Genomic DNA, 18423 nt, shown 5'->3' with positions numbered 1-18423 from the left:
GTGCTTCCTACCTCCATGTCCTCCCTCACTTGTTCTTGCTGGTCTCTTAATTCACCAAAAGCATCAATAATCAGACCTGTTTCAAATAGAAAAGTAGCAGTACTTCAGTACTTAGCAATATTCATATTGCAAGTAATGTCATTCCTCTAGAATTTAGTGTACTTATACATACAGGCACAATCTTGAGAGTGGAAAGACTTTTTTGTGCTTTGTTATTAATAAATAATATTATTTATTAATATATTATATAAATAATATTATTATTTAATAGTTCATTTAACCTTACACAAACTCATCTCTTTTGTTCCCATAAATTAAATTAATTTTCGCTCTCCTTCTCATTAAACTCTTATATCCCAAGTCTTTTTCAACATAGACAGCTCTGCTCCCACAGCCCGCCTTGGACAGTTAGTGAGTCTGCTTTGCATTTCAAGTATTACTGCCCCACTTTCAATGTTTTAAGAAAAGAATTGGATAATTGTGGAGACTGTGACATTTGTAACTTTTTCTCAGTATAGATGTGCTACATTTTTTTCTTTGCCACAAGGATGCCATAAAATAGTGTGGTTTTTTCCATCAGCCTTAGAAGAGTTTATGCAATGAGTGTTGAATGCTGCCCATCACCAAAGAGGGGTCTTGTTTGCTGTAAACCACAACTGCAACCCAATTAAAACTGTAAATTGGCCTCCAAGGAAAGGAGGAAATGGCTATGTGGCCATGGTGACTTTCTCCATGGCATTTACCCTTTCCAACTGGAAAATCTCTATTCCCCAGTCAGCTGTGGTGATTCCAGGCTAGAAGTGAGAAGAGTGTCTTCAGCAAGGCTCTCCCAAGTTTAAATGCTTAGTATAGGACAACAGCGATCCTGCACAAGGTTCATCATTGCTGGATAGTTACAAACGTGTTCATAAAGACTGCAACCCATCTACATTACATTCCTTGTGCTTTGACTTTGTGTAGTACTTGGGAAAAGGCATATTATGTATAAATTAATATCAAATTATTACTTTCAGAAATAAGGATTTTATAAACTCAGGGATAAGTCTTTACAGCAATACTGCTAAATTTACCTCAAACATAAATATGGTTTTCAGTGATGAATTAATTTTGAACAGTGTCTACTAAGGTAAGTGATGGTACCTTGAATAATGGCCAGTAGGATAACAATGACAAAGAAGAAAAATGTGATGTCAAAGACAATTCGGTACATTTCATAAGGGTCTCCAGCAGGATCCTCAATTTCATCTCCAATGCCACCACCAGCTCTTACACCCACATACATGTGGAACAGGTAACACTAAAAAAGAGAGAGGAAAATTACAGATACATTTACCATGAACTATTCTTTTGGGGTTTTTTTTCTTGTTTTTCAAATTATTCTGCTCTGCTAATTCTCTTGACAATTTAAGTAACAAACAAATAGTAACAAGAACACATAATATCATTCCTCATGTATCAAACACACTGCACCAAAAATCTGTTACTGTCTTAACTAATGTGATTCCACCTTCAGGTGCACTTACAAAGAGGGGGAGTCAGCATCAGCTGTTACCTGCTCCTCCCTCACTGGGTCTTATTTCAGACTGAGACTATTTTGGGGCTATTTTTCTTGTATTTGTTACTGTATTCAACCATATTCTATTCCTTATATTGATTTCTAAGGTTCTATCTTGCACTGAATAAGAAGAAGACATCTTTTAAAGTTTTGCAGTGAAGTTTAGCAATGTAGAAAATATTGCCATAAAATAAATAGTGGGATATCCACAACAAGTAGATCTTGCTGTTTGTAGGTTTCTATATAAATTAATTTTGCAATACTAGATGTCTGATTTATTATATTGTAAATTAGTTGTGATCTGTGAAACGACCTGTGTTCACTTCAATGCAGAAGAAATCACTTTACATAAGTATTGTCATATTTTTAAATATATAAATCTTAATCAAAAAATCTTTAATAATGTGTATATTTAAGCTCTGTAAGTATTTTTGCATGGACTCTTCTGCCAGAGTGACAAACTACTGATGTCCCTGTATGATTGGCTACAGAGCCTTTTAAACCACCTTCAGCCACACAGTGTGGGTTAAAACCAATATCAGTCTCTAACCACAGCCAGTTTTCTGGAATCTCATTAGACATCAGGGTGTTAATAATGAGTATAAAACCTGGCATTAGCAAACACTAAACAGAGCTATGCATCCATTTTTATAATGCAATTTTACTGATGACTTAAGATGCTAGTACTAGTTTAATAATACTTAAAAATGTAGCCTAGAATTCATTTACCTCACTTAACAGAGTGGTTTAAAATGTAGTATAGTTTTATAACTGGTGCTATTAATATCCCATAGTTCATATAACCTAAATAAGGACAGGAAGAGCTTGCACACTTGCAAATATTGGGAACAAATGGGGCTTCTTTGTTGTAACAGCACAGCTTCTTTTTGAAGCTCTGACCAGTTTGTCCAGAAATTCCTTTTTTACTTTGAGGGTTTGCCATCCTCAGCTGTAAAAGCATTGTGGCACATCATAAACCACAGTATTTAGGAGAAAAATTCAGAATACCTTGCTCTCTGTCATCTATTTGCTGTTGAGTTTAGACCACTGGAGAATGCAGAGGGAATTTCAAGACTATTTGTATTTCCAAAATGACATGTATCAAGAAGAACCCAATGGATTTAACGACAAACACATCCCTCCTTGCTCATCATTCTGTCTAAAGTATCCATTTGAAAATTCAAGATGATATTTGAGGCACATGGTGATGTTTTAGTTACCGTCATCATGTCATCACACTTCATGTCTGGTTCATCTTCATCTTCACTTTTGTTGTAGAATTTGCGGAAGAAGTTGAAAGCCACTACAGTGTAAAGGTACACTACTACAGCCAGGAGTCCCACAGTAAGCACAAGCTGCATGTGGGGACATGACATGAAAATAGGTTCAATATCATTTTGTCAGAAGAGACATGCCTGCTTGTTGCATTGCCTTAAATATTGAAAATTAGTCATATTGTACCTTTCCCAATAAGGAAATTAAAGACAGCAGTTGTGTATCACTAGAGCAATTTTTTACACTCTTTAGTTTAAAAATTTAATTATAGTAACTTAAAACACTGGATATACAATAAAAATTAAATAATAAAAATAAAACCCTTTAGATAATTTGACAATTTCAACTAGGACTTATTACAACTTATAAGGAGTATTTTCTCTTCCAAAGCTGTCTAGGAATGCCATTGCTAAAATGGAGGGAAATTTTTTTAGAAAAGAGTAAGTAATTTTCAGGTCCTGCCTGTAAGGAAATAAAATCATTAGGGAAAAAAATTAGCAGTTAATGAGACTAGATTATATTGTCTGTTGAAGTTGGTGTTAGAAGATGCAGCTCTGGAGAGGAGTTTACTCAAAGCTACATATTTTAAAAACATGCAACAACCAGTATTTACTCTTTAAAAGAAACATAAGAGTCTTGAAGGACAAGCTGATCAATTATCACTATCTGCAGATCTGTCAGCATGCTCCCAAAGTGAACATTTCAATGCAGTGTTCATATTTACTTGCCAGAAAAGCAACAAGATTAGAAAAATTATTCATTGCTTGTTAAGAATGTAAAAGCCACAGTCTTGAGTTAAAACAGTTTTGTAAACTATGCTCAGTTTTGACTATTACATTTTTTAAAAAATTCATAAGGAAGATACATAAGTCATTACATTCATTAAAATTAATATGGATTTGGTCTTCCTGAAGGAAAATAAATAGTATAAAATCAGAGTTTTCATTTGTTTGTGTGATGATAAGACATCGTCGCCATGTGTGGGTATATTTTTCTGCCTCTTCCAAAACATCATGTGCTATAAAATGCTTTGACAAATCTAGCAGAGCATAGGTGTGGGCTTAGAATATATGTTACTGCATTTGAGAAGAAATAAAATGTATATGTTTGAAATTATATTTTGGGGAATTTAGATTTCTTAAATGTGAGTTTAGAAGTAATTGTAAATCTTGCTTTTTGTTGTTATGCCAGCTAGGAACATGGGTTCTTTGGAGATCAGTGCATAATTCCCTGCAGAAATTTTAACAATTAATTTTAGAATTACACTTTATTAACCTGATTTTTGCATGACAAAGGGCCATAGAAGTATATTCCACAGTGCAGAATGCTCACACCTTTAAGCACATTTTTATTAGCTAAGTATTGAAATCTCAGTGCCCAGATCATTGTAATTGCTGTAGCTAAGGAGGGATTGTGTATTCTTAATATTTATCACAAATCAGCTCATCATTGAGAATATGGAACAAACTGGTTAGGAAGTAATTCATATTCTTATATTTTTCCAAAATTATGTGTTTTCTATTGTGTACAACACCTTATCTGTCATCACTTGGCAGGTATACATTGTTATAATTTCATAAGGTTTAGCATATATTAAGTGTGCTGGAGAAGATATGATCAATCCTACTATGATATAAATGAATTGCATTCCAATATTTCCTTTATGACAAGTTTTTTCCAGTACTTTTACAAAGTGTATTTATTTTCAAACCTTTTCATGTAGCACTAACCTGTTTGCCATTGTGAGTGACCGAAGACAAAATAGTTCGCAATGTCTTAAAACCCATAGCAATATCCAGCAGATGAGCAGCAAAGAAGAAGTTGTTGTAGTGCCCAAGGATAGACATAGTTGTGTACCAAACTAAATATAAAAATGACTGCAGAGAAAGTGAAAAGTGGCAGAGGGTTAACAGGTGCTGATATGCGTTATTAGATCCAGAACATAGAGTTTTTAAGTCACTCAAGTTGTTGTAGTAGGACACTTTGCCTACGTAGGGATTAAACAGCTGAATCTTCAGCCAGCTTTTGAAAATTACCACTGATGGAGTGGGAGGTCACCCTGCTTTTGCTGTTGAAAAATGCTGAGACCAGCCTCACTCAACAACCCCAAAAACAGACATCACAAGGATGTGAAAAATCTGTGTATCTTGACAGCTACTGGCACTGTAGGGATGTGGAAGGCAGGTGTTTCCTGATAGAGCAACCAATGAGTCGTGGTACTAATAACTTATTTTAAGATGAATGGTGCTCTGTTGAGCTAGCATGACTAGCCTGGGAACATGTGAAATCCATTCAATCACTTTATGTTGTAAAAACTCAGTCCTGCTTTTTAATGGCAGGGATTTCTAGCACCCCCAGAGGTGTGTGTAGATTCTTTAATTGAAAGGAAATGCTCCTCTGGGTTACTCCTTGAGGTTGAACCAAAGAAATCTGTCACTTATATGGGCAAGTAACATAACAATAATAATTGAACTACATTTAAAACCATGAATTTAATAAATAATGTACTATAATAGCAGTTATAACCATCTATAATGTGCAATATATAATTCTGAGTAAAACGTCCTTTAGTTCTATCACAAGGCAGAAAAAAATATTTTAAAATTGCTCTGTAATGCAATATTATTTGTGTATGTTTGTTGAAACAAAAGCAGATGGTGGAGGACATACATGTTTAGAGTAAATCAAAGCATATTCATCTAGGCCAACATACTCACATTATCAGTGAAAACAACTCCGAGCTTCCAAATGTGGTACTTTGTATCAATGGAGCTTAGCCTAAGAAATAAACAATTTTTGAAATGCATAAATGTTAAAAATAAGTATTGAATTCTGTATTTATAAACAACAGACTGGTTGTGGCACTTCACTTTAGAATAATTGTTGATTTTTTGAGTGATCTGGGTACTTCATTTTTCAGAGTATTCATTAATTCTGAGCACGATAAAGAGTTTCTAAACCAACAAAACGGATGTAACAATTTCAGGAAAAATGATACTTCCACATTCCAGACTTAAAAACTTAAGATCTATGCCAAAAGTAGGGAAATGTGGAATACAGATTGTTTAAATTGAGTGTAGTGTAAAATATGTAGTGTCTGTCTAGTGTAAAATATTCCCAGAATAACCAAGTGAAAAGGTAATGCCTTCTACAATATTCTAAATATTTTATCAGCCATTGGATGGCATGCAAAGGGAAATCTTTCTTGTGCATCTTACACATTGAGAAAACCAAGTCTTGTAGGAGCATAAATCACTTGGGACTGGGACAATTTCAAGCTCTCATCTTGACTGACGACTAAGTCAGGAAAACCTCTCTGAATCCGTACTAGATACCTGTTATCAGTCCACTGGTTTATAAACTTTGTTGTAAGACCTTAAAAATGCTGCATTATTTATTGTTTAAAACAAAAGAGTGACCAACTATATCAGTCAGCATAAATTTGCTGATTTTTTTTCTTACTTTTGTAACACACCTGTGTTTTAAAACAAACAAAAAGCTATTTTATTTTACTTCCACACTAGGAAGACTCATCCATTGGAATTCTCCATGTTGAGGAAAACATCACAACAGTTTCAAAATGAAATCCATTTTTATCTTTGATGATGAAATTATTCCAACACGTAATCTGTCTGTGAAGCTGAGAAGTCGTACCATGAAACAAGAGATGCCTCTTCTGGTTCACTCTCTTCCACTGGACTAAAGTCAAGGGCACTTTTGTCCAAACCCAGAAGTTCTGCAATGCGCTCTGCTCCGTATAAATCTCCATACTTGTTAATAACCTAGAAGGGGAAAAACAGAAGGTTTTGCTCACAGAAACTCCTCAGTGACATTCACCTACTCTAGACCAGTAGTTTTCAGGAATTAAAAAAGTCCTTCACAATGAACACTGCTAGAACAGTAAGAACTCCTAGGAAACCAGGGGAGCATAAAAAAGAAAAATAGAAGCATTAAAGGCTATTATCTGAAAGCTTATGTATAATTTTCTGTCGTTTAAGCTGGCATGTTTTTCTTTTTTTAGGGCAATGAGGGGGCTTTGTATCCTAAAGATGACAATGATTGCAAATTAGACCTGCTGGCTGATTGACAGCACAAAGTTATTTCGAATGTCTGAGTCTAGGAAGGAAACCACAGCCTACTGTCTTCCTCCTTCCTCCCACCTACACCACAGCTGCCTTTTCACGGAGACATTTAACACAACAACTTACACAAAACAAATTCCAGTTCTCTGTTATTTCTGTATTTATGAGTACAGAAGCATATGGATATCCAAATTAATCAAATAGTAGATTATTGCTCTGGAAAGCATAATAGAAATATAAAAAGCCTACCTTCCGTTTCACAAATTTGTCCCAGTAATTGTTAGGGAAGGACCTACATAGATAAGGCAAAGATATTTCAAGTTATTTACCTTGTTAGGGGAAAGGAAACAAAACAATGAAAAAAAGAGAAAATGCCACATTTCTGGTCATTGCAAATTTTTTTCACTCACTGCACTTCAGATTAGGAGAATGATTTCTTTTCATGGGGACAACAGCTGTTACTAATCATAATTTATTGCAATATAATCTTGCCCCTCCAAACCCCCTTTGTTTTTCCCATTCACAAATATGATTGGCTACAAAGGTTGGCAGGCAAAATACTATCACCTGATAAGTTTAACAATTCCTTTGTAGCAGGTTAGTCACTGTAATATTATTCATCTACTAAATAAATATTTTATCACCTCTATCCATAAAAATCAAACCAGATTTCAGAGAAAAATAGGAGAATCTTAAAGGATAAATAATTTTTTAGTTCATTGGATTACATTTCAAACAGAGGCTGAACACTTGAGAACTAGTCAACGGTTTGCCAACAGAATATATAAAAATCTTGAACTTGCCAAGAAAATTCAAGATCATTTGCCAATATATAGCAAATATATATATATATATCAGTATCCTGGAACTGCTCATTCTAATGATCTTACTGTCTGTTATACCTGTTTTGAGGAATACCAGTTAGCAGGAAACACTACAAAATTTAAGATTTTTCTCTCGTTATTTCCTGGAAATAACACTGAGTTGAGACTGAGTTTAGACAATATGCAGGAATGCAAAAGAGAAAAATATCTATTTAAACTAAAGGACAGTATTGCTAATATAAAGCAAATGCTAGCACAAGAAAAATGAGATTCCACAACAATGTTCTGCTGGGATGTGAGGCAAACTTCCCAATGACTATGCTCCAACTTTTACCTTTCTGAATTGGAATTCTGAATTAAATTAATCCAAATAAAGGCAAATGCTTCTAGTAACTCAAATGGATGGTATATTCTACTCCAATGCTCTGTATTATTTTTTTGCTTGATTTCTCAGGCTTTTAAGCAAAATATGTCATAGTGTAGCCAGCTTGTGTCTATCTCTTTTACAGGAAACTCCAATAATTTGTCAGGGTACATCTTTTGCACTTTTAATTGCTTTTTTCCCATTATAGAAAGCACATTTCAGTTTATACAGAACATTGGGTACCCTCCAGCAGTGGTTATTCTGATCATACAGTACTTGTACTAAACCTCGAGACTCAGTTAACATTAGAGGGAAGGATTATCCTGCTTAAATTAGTCTTAATCTTTTGTTTAACTTCAGTAGACAGTGAAACATGCTGAGAACAGACTGTACAGCATGTCATTAGCGATAAACTGACAATGTATTTCATTAATTCTTTCTTGTGTTTGCTGAAGATTAACTTACTGGGTATCTAGATGGGTTGCTATCAATAGTGATACAAACTGGTTGGAAAATAAGCAAGCTCTCCAGTTTCCCAATTAGCTTTGGTTGTAACTTCAATAATATGTGCTAGTTCATATTGCTGAATAAAATTAAGAAAAATACTTAAAACTTAGGTGTAGGAAAACAAAGCATTACAAAATTTCAAGTATTTTAGAAATTCAAAATTCCATTCTATCATGGAAGCATAGATAGAAGGGACCTTAAAGATCATCAACTACCTGCCAGGGGCAGGGCCAGCTTCCACTAGACCAGGTTGCTCTGAGCCTCATCCAGCCTGGCCTTGGACACTTCCAGGGCTGGGGCATCCACAGCTTCTCTGGGCAACCTGTTTAAGTGTCTCACTGTTATAGTAAAGAACTTCTTCCTAACTGCTAATCAAAACCTACCAGCAAATTCTGAAAAGCAGGCTGTAGTCAAGGCACTTTTTCTGTGGGAAGAGAGCTGACTTGCTGTGTTTGTCTGTGCTACTCCTACAAACTGCTGCAGCTTACCGAGACTTAGAATCAGTATATGACTACTACAGTATTTGCTAATACCACAACTTGACAGATATTCCTGTCAGACCTACTCAAATTCTAGGAATGCTATTTTCCACTAGATTTACTCCTCTTGTCATGTACAAATTTCTTTACCAAAGAATGGGAAAGAAAGGGAGGAGAATATATACACTGTCCAAGTGAAATAGTCACTGGAAAGGATGAAAGTTATCTTTTTAAAGACTTTGTCTTTTAAAAGTTTCTCAACAGAGACTAATATGTGAAATGTCTTGGAGAGATATTTTGAGGTAAAATACCTAATCCTTGCAAATCCTAGAAAATGAAAAGGAAGTGGAATATATGTGTTATCATAGTATTTATTAAATAAACAGATAATAGAGGATTTCATGTTAGAATCTACTACTGTAGCATCTAATACAAGGGGATAAATGCCTTTCTTTTAGATGAACTAAGTGACAGGTGGACAGGAAAGTTCTAGATCAGTGGCTAATGAGCTATAATATCATAAGCAGTTTACATAGAGTCTAGTTTTACTTACGGAGTATTGATAACAAGGCGATCCCATTGTCCTTTAATATCATCCTCACTTGGTTGTTCAGTTATATATAGTCCATCAAATTCCAGCTTTCTAGCCACCTCCTTTTCTCTCTTGAACACAACCAGAGGGACCTGTGAAAGTGATGGTGGCCATCTTTGTAATGGTTTATGTATTTTTGGTTCTTTGTAACACAAAAATGTGAGACAAACATCACACTAGAATCTCCCACACTAGGCAGATCAATGCCTAGGCAGCCTCTGAGCAATGGCCACCTCGGCAGTCAAGCCCCAACCCTTCCCCACACACAGATTTTTATTGCTGAGAATGATGTTCCATGCCATGGAATATCCCTCTGGTTGGTTGGCTCAGCTGTCCTGGCTGTGACCCCTCCCAACATACCTGCTGAGGGATGCACAGAGTGGGTAAAGCAAAGACAGAGCACTCACACTGTGCAAACACTGTCCAGCAATAACCAAATGTGGCTGTGTTACCTGCACTATTTTAACCACAAATCCAAAACACACACACACTGCTAGGAAGAAAGTTAGCTCTATTTCTGCTGGCCAGAATACAGGAGGAAAACATCTACCTATTGAGCAGTGAGAATTTGTGAACAGCTAGGTACAAATGCTATTCCAGTATTAGCACCACCAACCACCTTGGGACATAACCAATGTTTAACAAACAGATTAGCAGTAAGATTAAGAACTTGCCTTTAGGCAGTAATATCCAATCACGCAGACAAAGGAGATGACAGTATGAATAACTGCCAGTGCTCTGAGAGCAGGTGCCATGTAGCCAGTACTTTCTTCTAAAACAAAAAACACCATGCCCTCGTCTTCTTCCTCTTCAGCAAAGGAGTTCCAGAGATTAGAATCTTCCTCTATTTCATCAAGTGGCTCTTCTGTCACCTGAGAAAAATTCAAGCACATTGAAAACAAAATAAACTTAAAAGCTTTTCCTTTAATGACAAATGATGTTTTCAAAGCCTGCTCAAAGGAAGATGATAGATCATTAGCTTTAAACATTCTTCATTTACAAAGCATAAGTCTCCACTTCATGTCATGTCACTGAAAAGAAAATCTGGACAAAGAAAATACAGACAGTTTACAAATCTCTCTAACAATGCTGTAGCAAAACCAAAACATATGAAAAAGTTATGCAAAAACTATTTCTTGGAAGAAGCAAGGAATAAAAGGGTTATCTATTATGACTGAATTCAGAGTTTTTATGTAATCTATATAGTTCCTGATTGCTCGAGTCTAAAAAGAAGCAAAATTTTTCATATAATTTTCATATTATAAACAGTGTACACACTGTCCATAACTTTTTATTTCATGACTCAGTTTAGAGCTTACAAATTATATACAGTATTTCATCAGCTGACCTACTGCCCTAAATTCTTCCAATGACTTTAAAAACCTGCCCTTTAAAATGAAATCCCTATGGGTGCTTTTTTGACAGCTTTATCTGAAAGCTAAAGTCCTGTTCAGTCCTGTTTGACTCCCACTGACCCTTTCTTATGTATGACAGATGGACTTGCACTGATAGACAGGAACTTTTGTCCTTGCTCTTCAACAGAATGGGTTGTCGCCCACCAGACTCAAAGAAAAGCAGAAGAGAATGAGGAGAAAAGGACACTGGCATAGACAAAAGCAGAATTCTACATGTATATTTGAAGTCCATCTTCTCTAACCCTGTGGGAAAGAAAGGAAGAGACAAGGAGAAAGCCCCAAACAGCCATGACATCTTTCTCCTGGAACATGCATTCTGCCCAGTTTCCAAGAGCTTTGTACATCTTTACCTGCCCCGCCTCTGAAAATGTAATTGTGTTACAGGGTTGCATTTCAAGTTATTTGAGAACAGGACTCAGTTATTTCTAGACTGAATGTTCAGACAGCTGCTTTTGTTGTTGAAGTTTTTGTTTGAAGTAACAGAATATGTAATAGAATATGTAATATTGGAAAACACAAGGTTCATCAGCTTATTACAACTTTCATTCTATATCTAGGAGGGGAAAATCAAAAGGTCCAGATTTCAGGATACAGATAAATCAGAACTCTTCTTCCAGACTTCAGTGTGGAAAGGGGGAAAAATGAGGCTTTTATGGATGGGAATTCTATTTATTGAATTCTAACCTGTTTCAAGGCTGTGAAGATTCATTAAAGAAATTGGTGGAGGCTGCTGAGGATGTTCTACTTTGTATCATCTGGTATCATCAGAACCTAAAACAACTGCATATTCAGGTGAACCTCTAAGATTAAGTTTAAACTGTGAATGTATAGCCTTCTTCATCAGTGAGCTAGACAAAAAGAGCTGTAGCCTACTATAAAAAAAAAAGTAACTGAGAATAACCAGATTAACTGAAGTCTTTTAATATCTTGAGAACAAATTAAAAAAATATTTCAACAGTTTTGATATTTGAATTATTTTAGTCTATTTCAATTTTCACAGAACAAGATCAACAGTCCAAACAATAACAGACTTATGTGATTAAATGGAAAAGTGCCTAGAAACTCAACTATAAAGGAGAAATTAAATAAATCTCTTTTCATTTAGCCTGAATAAAATAAAAACAGAATAGTACCAACATTAAATTATTGTATCTTCTGGTACTAACAAAAATATTTAAATAACAATGTTATCTTACCTTGTAAAACAGAAGAATAAAATTGATGGCAAATGCAACAAATAGAGCAAGAAACCTTAAGTTGTAAAAATTTCTTGCCAAGTAATGCTGAAAGTAAAAAATAAAAAGTAATTAAAGGTAGCCCGTGAGTAATATCAAAAGAAGAAAAACAGATAGCAAGATTTTTAAAACAGTAAATACATAATTGTGTTTCCTTCATACACCAGTTATAATGAGCAAGAGCATTTCTTGGCAGCCTATTCCCCTTTTTCATGATAAATGAAATTTAAAGAATGGTTTAAAATTATAAGTCAGAGAGTCTGGAACAGAAAGTGTGGAAAGATATGTTAGAATGCTGCCAAAAAACTGCTTGAGAGTTTTCAGAGAACTCAACATTTCGTGGTTTTAAGAACAAACTAAAACACAAAGTAGACTGAAACACTCTAGAAGTTAGATTATAGAAAATAGGGATCTCCTAAAAAGGAGTTCAAGAGGCTAATATGTCCTGTTACAAATTACACACAGAAACACTCAATTGTATAACTCTAAAAAGTATTATAAAATCACAACAGACTGACTACAGCCAATCATCTGAACATTGATCCTAATTATCAAAATTTGGTTCTATAAAGAAAATTCAATTCAATTATTAAAGAATTTAAGACAAACTTACAAGCATTTTTGTCTGATAAATTTCCAAAGCTTTGAAGAAGTTAGCCATAACAGCCTCTGGTTTCTCAATTTTTTGTCCATGCCTTCTCTTCTTTTTCTTAATTTTCCCCTCTTCTAGCTGCTCAGATTGTACTTCCTTTGCTTTATCTTGTTTCTCACCATCTTCCATGCTAGAAGGAAGGTTAACTAAACAAAAATATCTAGCCAAATGTAAATGCATTCATTTCAAATGAATTTGAGTTCATAAATTTTGGCTTTAAAATTTAGTTTTTATACTGTATGTAGCATTAGAGGAATTTAGTTACTAACAAAAAACCTCAAAACCTGGGTTTCCATATGTGTGACAAAATGTTGAGGCATCAATATGATTGTCTTAAAGTATAGATCTTTATGAGATGCTTAAAAAAATTAACTTTGGCAGATAAGAGGAGAAAGACAAATGACTCTGAGGTAAGTATTTTAAACATGAAGCAAAATGGAAAAAAATATAATTATGTATAGCTTTTGAATCTGTTAGAATCTCTTAGACAGCTTTTGTGTGTCTGTAAAAAATATTTAAATCTTTTACTACAATGTGGCTGCAGGTCCAGGCAGACAGGATGCTCCTCAAAAGTAGGATGCTGCTAAAGCAAGGTAAATATTTTAAATATTGTTTAGCAGTCATATATAGGATGACTGGACAAAGGAATGTATCTACTGTCAAGATCTGATAAAAACAGCAATAAATAAAAATAGTTGGGTTAGTTAAACCTTGTGTTTTAATGGTCCAATAAAAATTCCATGAAAATTGTAGTGGGTAGTAGGAAAAGCAGAAAGCATAATAAGTTGCAGAGGTTTTTAAGACTAGTGCTCATTTTTAAAGGAAATTATGGGAATTTTTAGAAAGACAATGGCCACGGATCTATACATGCATAATTGTCAAGAGCCACAAAAATCAAATTGCCATTGTGTTGCCTGGTGACATGGTCTGCCATCTTTTAGTATATTTGCAAAATACTTAGTATGTACTCCTTAGTATATTTTCAAAATACTGATGAGACGAAGTGTACATAAAGTTCTTTGAAAACTGAGCATTTCTTGTGGTTTTTTTGCCAAATTATTTAGCATTAGGAAGTACCAAGGAGTCAAACGGGAATTTTGTAAAATTAACTTACTCAGCCTTCTCAGCTTCTGCTTTTCTTTGTGTTCCAGCTTCTTTTGCAATTTCAGATATCTGGGAAAAGTATTTTAACTGTCAAAATTGATCCATTCAATAACTTTAGTTATTTTCTTCTAAGAAACAAACAAAATAATAAGTAATATTTTTGTAGAACTGTGCACTTTTAAAGTGTTTGATTTTTTAAGGTAGGGAGCTCAGGCTATATTTTAACAGTGAAAAAGGCAGAATTTTTTTCTGTATAGTGTTATCAATACTCTAACTACTCCAGTTGTCTGAACAACTTAATTATACACGGTGATCAGGCAAATTATGTGACCAGCTGAGGATGAAGTTTACATCCAGATCATATCCTGATACTAAGGTCACCCACAAAGTGGAGTTACTGATTGAAACTAGAAACAATATATTAATGTTATCATCAAAAATCTGAAAAACATTTCTGTGAATATCAGATATTACAAAACTCAATTACTTGGCTGTGATCAAATAATGCAACTCAAAACAGACAAACAACTTCTTCTTACACAATGTTTTCTTCAAGCTGTTTATCTCATCTGGGCTGATGAGATTGGCACACCACAGAACCCTCTTAATTGTTGTGTTTACAGCTTTCCCTTGAGATAGGGAAGAACCAATGCAGAACTTTACATATGGCTAACTGCAGCAAAGAAGCTGGGACCTGGATGTCACACACCTTTAGGCTGGGTGTTACAAGATCAAAGTTAACTCATTTCAAATGCAGTTTGAGTATCTAAGCTTCAATGGAAGTCCAAGAGATGCAGGTCCTAACTCAGAAAGAAATCTAAAGGGCTGAAATTTGTCTCCATTTCCTTTTGCAAGAACCTAACTCTTAATCCTCTTCTGTATTCTCTTGAAGTGCTTGGAGAGCAGTTGTCTCTTGGTCCTACATTTCCAGTTAACACATATATACACTTATCTAAAGTTTCTGCCACTACTCATCTGGATGCCTATCTCTCACAAATATGTGGGAAAAGGATATAGGAAAGAATTTATTATCTTCCCTTGTGTATCTCACATATTGTCTGGTGGAACTTCTCCTAGTAAACAATGCAGTTGTAACTCTCTCACAAAGAATCTCCCCTAAGATCTCTAGCTGGTGGAGGGTAATTGAGAGATCATTTGATGATGCCTAATTCTTCTAAAAGATGGAGTGGTAGAAGAATGAATAAATCCCTATTCATCTTATCCATATATGCTCTCAATTTTCTCTTTCCCAGACTGAAGAACCTTAACTTTCTTAATTCCATAGACAAGATTTGTTCCATATGTAGCTTTAACAGCTCATTGATCTTCACTGAATCTTTTCCAGTTTTGTCACACTCTTTTTGAACTGAGGGAACCTGGTCTTCAAGACACAGATAAATTAAGATTCATGGAGCATAATAATGTGGGGGCTTCTTCTCTTCCTTTCTCAACAATTCAAAATTTCAGTTTGCTTGACTGACATCATCATTGAACATGATAATGTTGTACAATTCAGTTATATTCCCAAGATTTCATACTCAAACAGTAACAATGAGATCAAAATGAAGCATTTTACAGATAAAATTCCTGTATTGATCACTTACCTGATTTTTATCTGTTATTTTAAGGTAACTTCACAGTTAGCACTTGATTTTATTGCTACCAATAATTAGATTTATCAGCAAACTGTTATGTCACTACTACTTTTCTAATTTTTGAACCCACATAACTCTGAGATTCCTGCAGAGCCTTACAGTAAAAGCAAACTCCTGAAAGACACCATCATATATGCTTCCATAGATTATTTTGCAGTTTCTCTGGCTATGTGGTAAGTGTCACTGACCTTATCAGTACAATTTTCCAGTATCTAGACCTGATTTTGTATTACTATCCACTTGTGTGAATTTTATCATTGCAGGTGCCTAAGAAAGACATAGTGACTTCTTGAAGGGAATTTTTGATTCTTACACTGCTGTTTCTGCTTTGAGCTCCACTTATTCTTTACATCCACTCCTCTATCTAGATTATGTGAGCATTTATATACACAATGTGAGATGAATAGCAATTCCTGTAATACAGAATTAGTGCAAACACTGCTTTGATAAGTTTCACTACCTAACATATCAAAGGTAAAAGCTGGATAAATTGCAAACTGACTTCACATGAATGACTCAAACTACCTGCAAAAATTACAGAGCATTTTCATCAGTAGTATCAAACACATCTGTAAGAAATGTATAAATCAAAGTAAAGCAAAGCATATTCTAAACTTTATTCAGGTCTGAATTAAAATACTTACTTCAACTATTGAAGAAAATTCTAATGTGTCTACTTATACCTGCCAAGATTCTTGTGTTAAAAGTTATTTTTAAATACCAACTGCATTATATTTATGCTAAATGAGACGGGATTTTAATATACTGTAATTTTCAAGTCCGCACATAAAAATGATTTAATAAACACACAAGAAAAACAAATGCAAAAAATTTAGTTCCATTTAGGCAAGAACCAGAATCTGGAGAAAAACATACAAATTAAGAGAAAATAATGCACTAAGAAGTTGCACAGTTTAGATTTATCTTGAAGATATCTGGAAAATATATCATAAAAAGGTGGGTTAATGATGAGAGAAAAGCTGTTTTTTAATAACAAGTAGAAACAGACCTGAGATGTAAAGTGAAACATAGCGCCTTCCAAATATGATAAATTAATTGGTTTTGACATTTAGTTCTGTCTACTTTTACACAGAAAGATATTCTCTTTGGTCCAGCTGAGTGCAACAAAATATATTGTTTATAAATCAGAATAGGAGTAAAGAATAATTACACAGTAAACATTAAGCTTACAATAAATTCAGGCCAATATATTTCAAATAATAGGAAAAAAGGATACTATATTGCATGTACAGCATACAGAAGAACAATGTTAATGATAAGGCATTATTATGGAGATAACAAGTTGTGAAAGCAATTGAAGTATACTATGAAAAAATGGGGTATGCAGAATAAACAAGACCATAAATCATTTAAAGCAAAAACTGTGACTAGAAATTTGCTAGCAGTTTATGTTTTGAATAAAGTCGAAATGAACAGTAACAATTTACTGCACTGAAATCTAAATATTGGGCTGAAATTTCCTGTTGGTTTTCAAATGTGTAGAGATTATAAAGTAAGTTCTTACTGATAATATATATTAACAAATTAAATATAAAATAAATCTGTTATTAAGATTCAGTAGTTTATTATTATTGTAATTATAATTATTAATATTATCTTAAAAGAAATAGAAAATCTCTTTAATTTACCTGTAATCTTTTTTTCTTATGAACTGTGTTTTCCAAAGGTGTTTGGATCTCAGTACCAAGGATTTCTGCAATATCTCCAAGTCCAGCATCATGACCATGTTTTGATCCTTCTTTCTTTGTAGGAATGCCAAAAATGTCTGCAATGATGTCAGTTTCTCCCTTTTCACTCTTCACAAAATCCCCGAGTTCAGCTCTTATGCCATGCTCAGCACCTTCAGCTTTTTCAGCTTCCATAACATCATCATGGATTCCAAACTGTGTTGGATCAGGCATATCCCCCAATATTTTTGTAACTTTTATGTTTTTGGCTCCTTCAACCAGGCCACCCCCAAATACAGTGCTCCAAAGAATCTGGAATATCCCCCACACTATAGAAAAGAACATTTGGAATGTCCCTACAAATAGGAGCCAGAAAAAGGAGAAAAACACTTTCACCATCTCTTTTATTGTCATCTTTTTTACTTTCCTGTATTGTTTCCTAAGGTTCTTCACAGTGACCATTTTCAAAAAGTTGGCAACGTTCTTCTTCACTGCAACACAGGCCACTGCAAAAGCTGAAGCAGGTTCCAGGGACTTTCCTTCTTCCTCATCATCTCCAATATCCACTACATAAGCAGGCTCTGCCTCTTCCTCCTCCTCAGGCCTCTCAGATGAATCTGTTTCAGAGATCTGGGATGCTAACTGCATTTCAAAAATTGTGTCTTCACAGAAATTCACAAAGAGTTCCATTTTTTCTTGCTCTCCACCTTCATTTACAACATCAAATATGAACTGTCTTTTAGATTCCTTCACCTGTGGCTTCTCCCACTGCATTCTACTGGATTCACTGATTTCAAAGTAAACTCTTTCTATTTTCTTGGCCCCACCCATTATTTCAATACGGCCAAGGTATGGTTCAAAGTAATTAAGAACACTTTCTGCAGGCTCAAGTAAGCTCTGAAGGCGTGGATCATTAGGCATATGCTCTGAAAGGTTTGTAAGCAATACTACTACATTAAATCCAATGTCTTTGGCTGGTTCATGGAATCTTTCCAC

At 34.6% G+C, this 18423-nt stretch overlaps 1 protein-coding gene across 1 annotated transcript in view; it reads right to left on the bottom strand.

The window, feature by feature from the left end:
* Positions 1-18423, bottom strand: part of RYR3 (ryanodine receptor 3) — a 194011-nt gene that overhangs the window by 3478 nt on the left and 172110 nt on the right. The window contains exons 89-101 of the mRNA XM_005417515.3: positions 17389-18423; positions 14095-14153; positions 12942-13110; positions 12290-12376; positions 10353-10550; positions 9640-9770; positions 7162-7204; positions 6485-6612; positions 5548-5608; positions 4561-4707; positions 2776-2910; positions 1141-1297; positions 12-76 (exon numbers count right to left, since the gene is read on the bottom strand). The exon at positions 17389-18423 is cut by the window's right edge and continues 212 nt beyond it. Coding sequence (XP_005417572.1) covers positions 12-76; positions 1141-1297; positions 2776-2910; positions 4561-4707; positions 5548-5608; positions 6485-6612; positions 7162-7204; positions 9640-9770; positions 10353-10550; positions 12290-12376; positions 12942-13110; positions 14095-14153; positions 17389-18423 — 2415 coding nt within the window. The remainder of the gene's footprint in view (positions 1-11; positions 77-1140; positions 1298-2775; positions 2911-4560; positions 4708-5547; positions 5609-6484; positions 6613-7161; positions 7205-9639; positions 9771-10352; positions 10551-12289; positions 12377-12941; positions 13111-14094; positions 14154-17388) is intronic.

This window comes from Geospiza fortis, unplaced genomic scaffold, assembly GCF_000277835.1.
Source record: "Geospiza fortis unplaced genomic scaffold, GeoFor_1.0 scaffold54, whole genome shotgun sequence".
NCBI lineage: Eukaryota > Metazoa > Chordata > Aves > Passeriformes > Thraupidae > Geospiza > Geospiza fortis.
The sequence above is the reverse complement of the archived record's forward strand: the minus strand, read 5'-3'. Positions and strand labels throughout refer to the sequence as shown.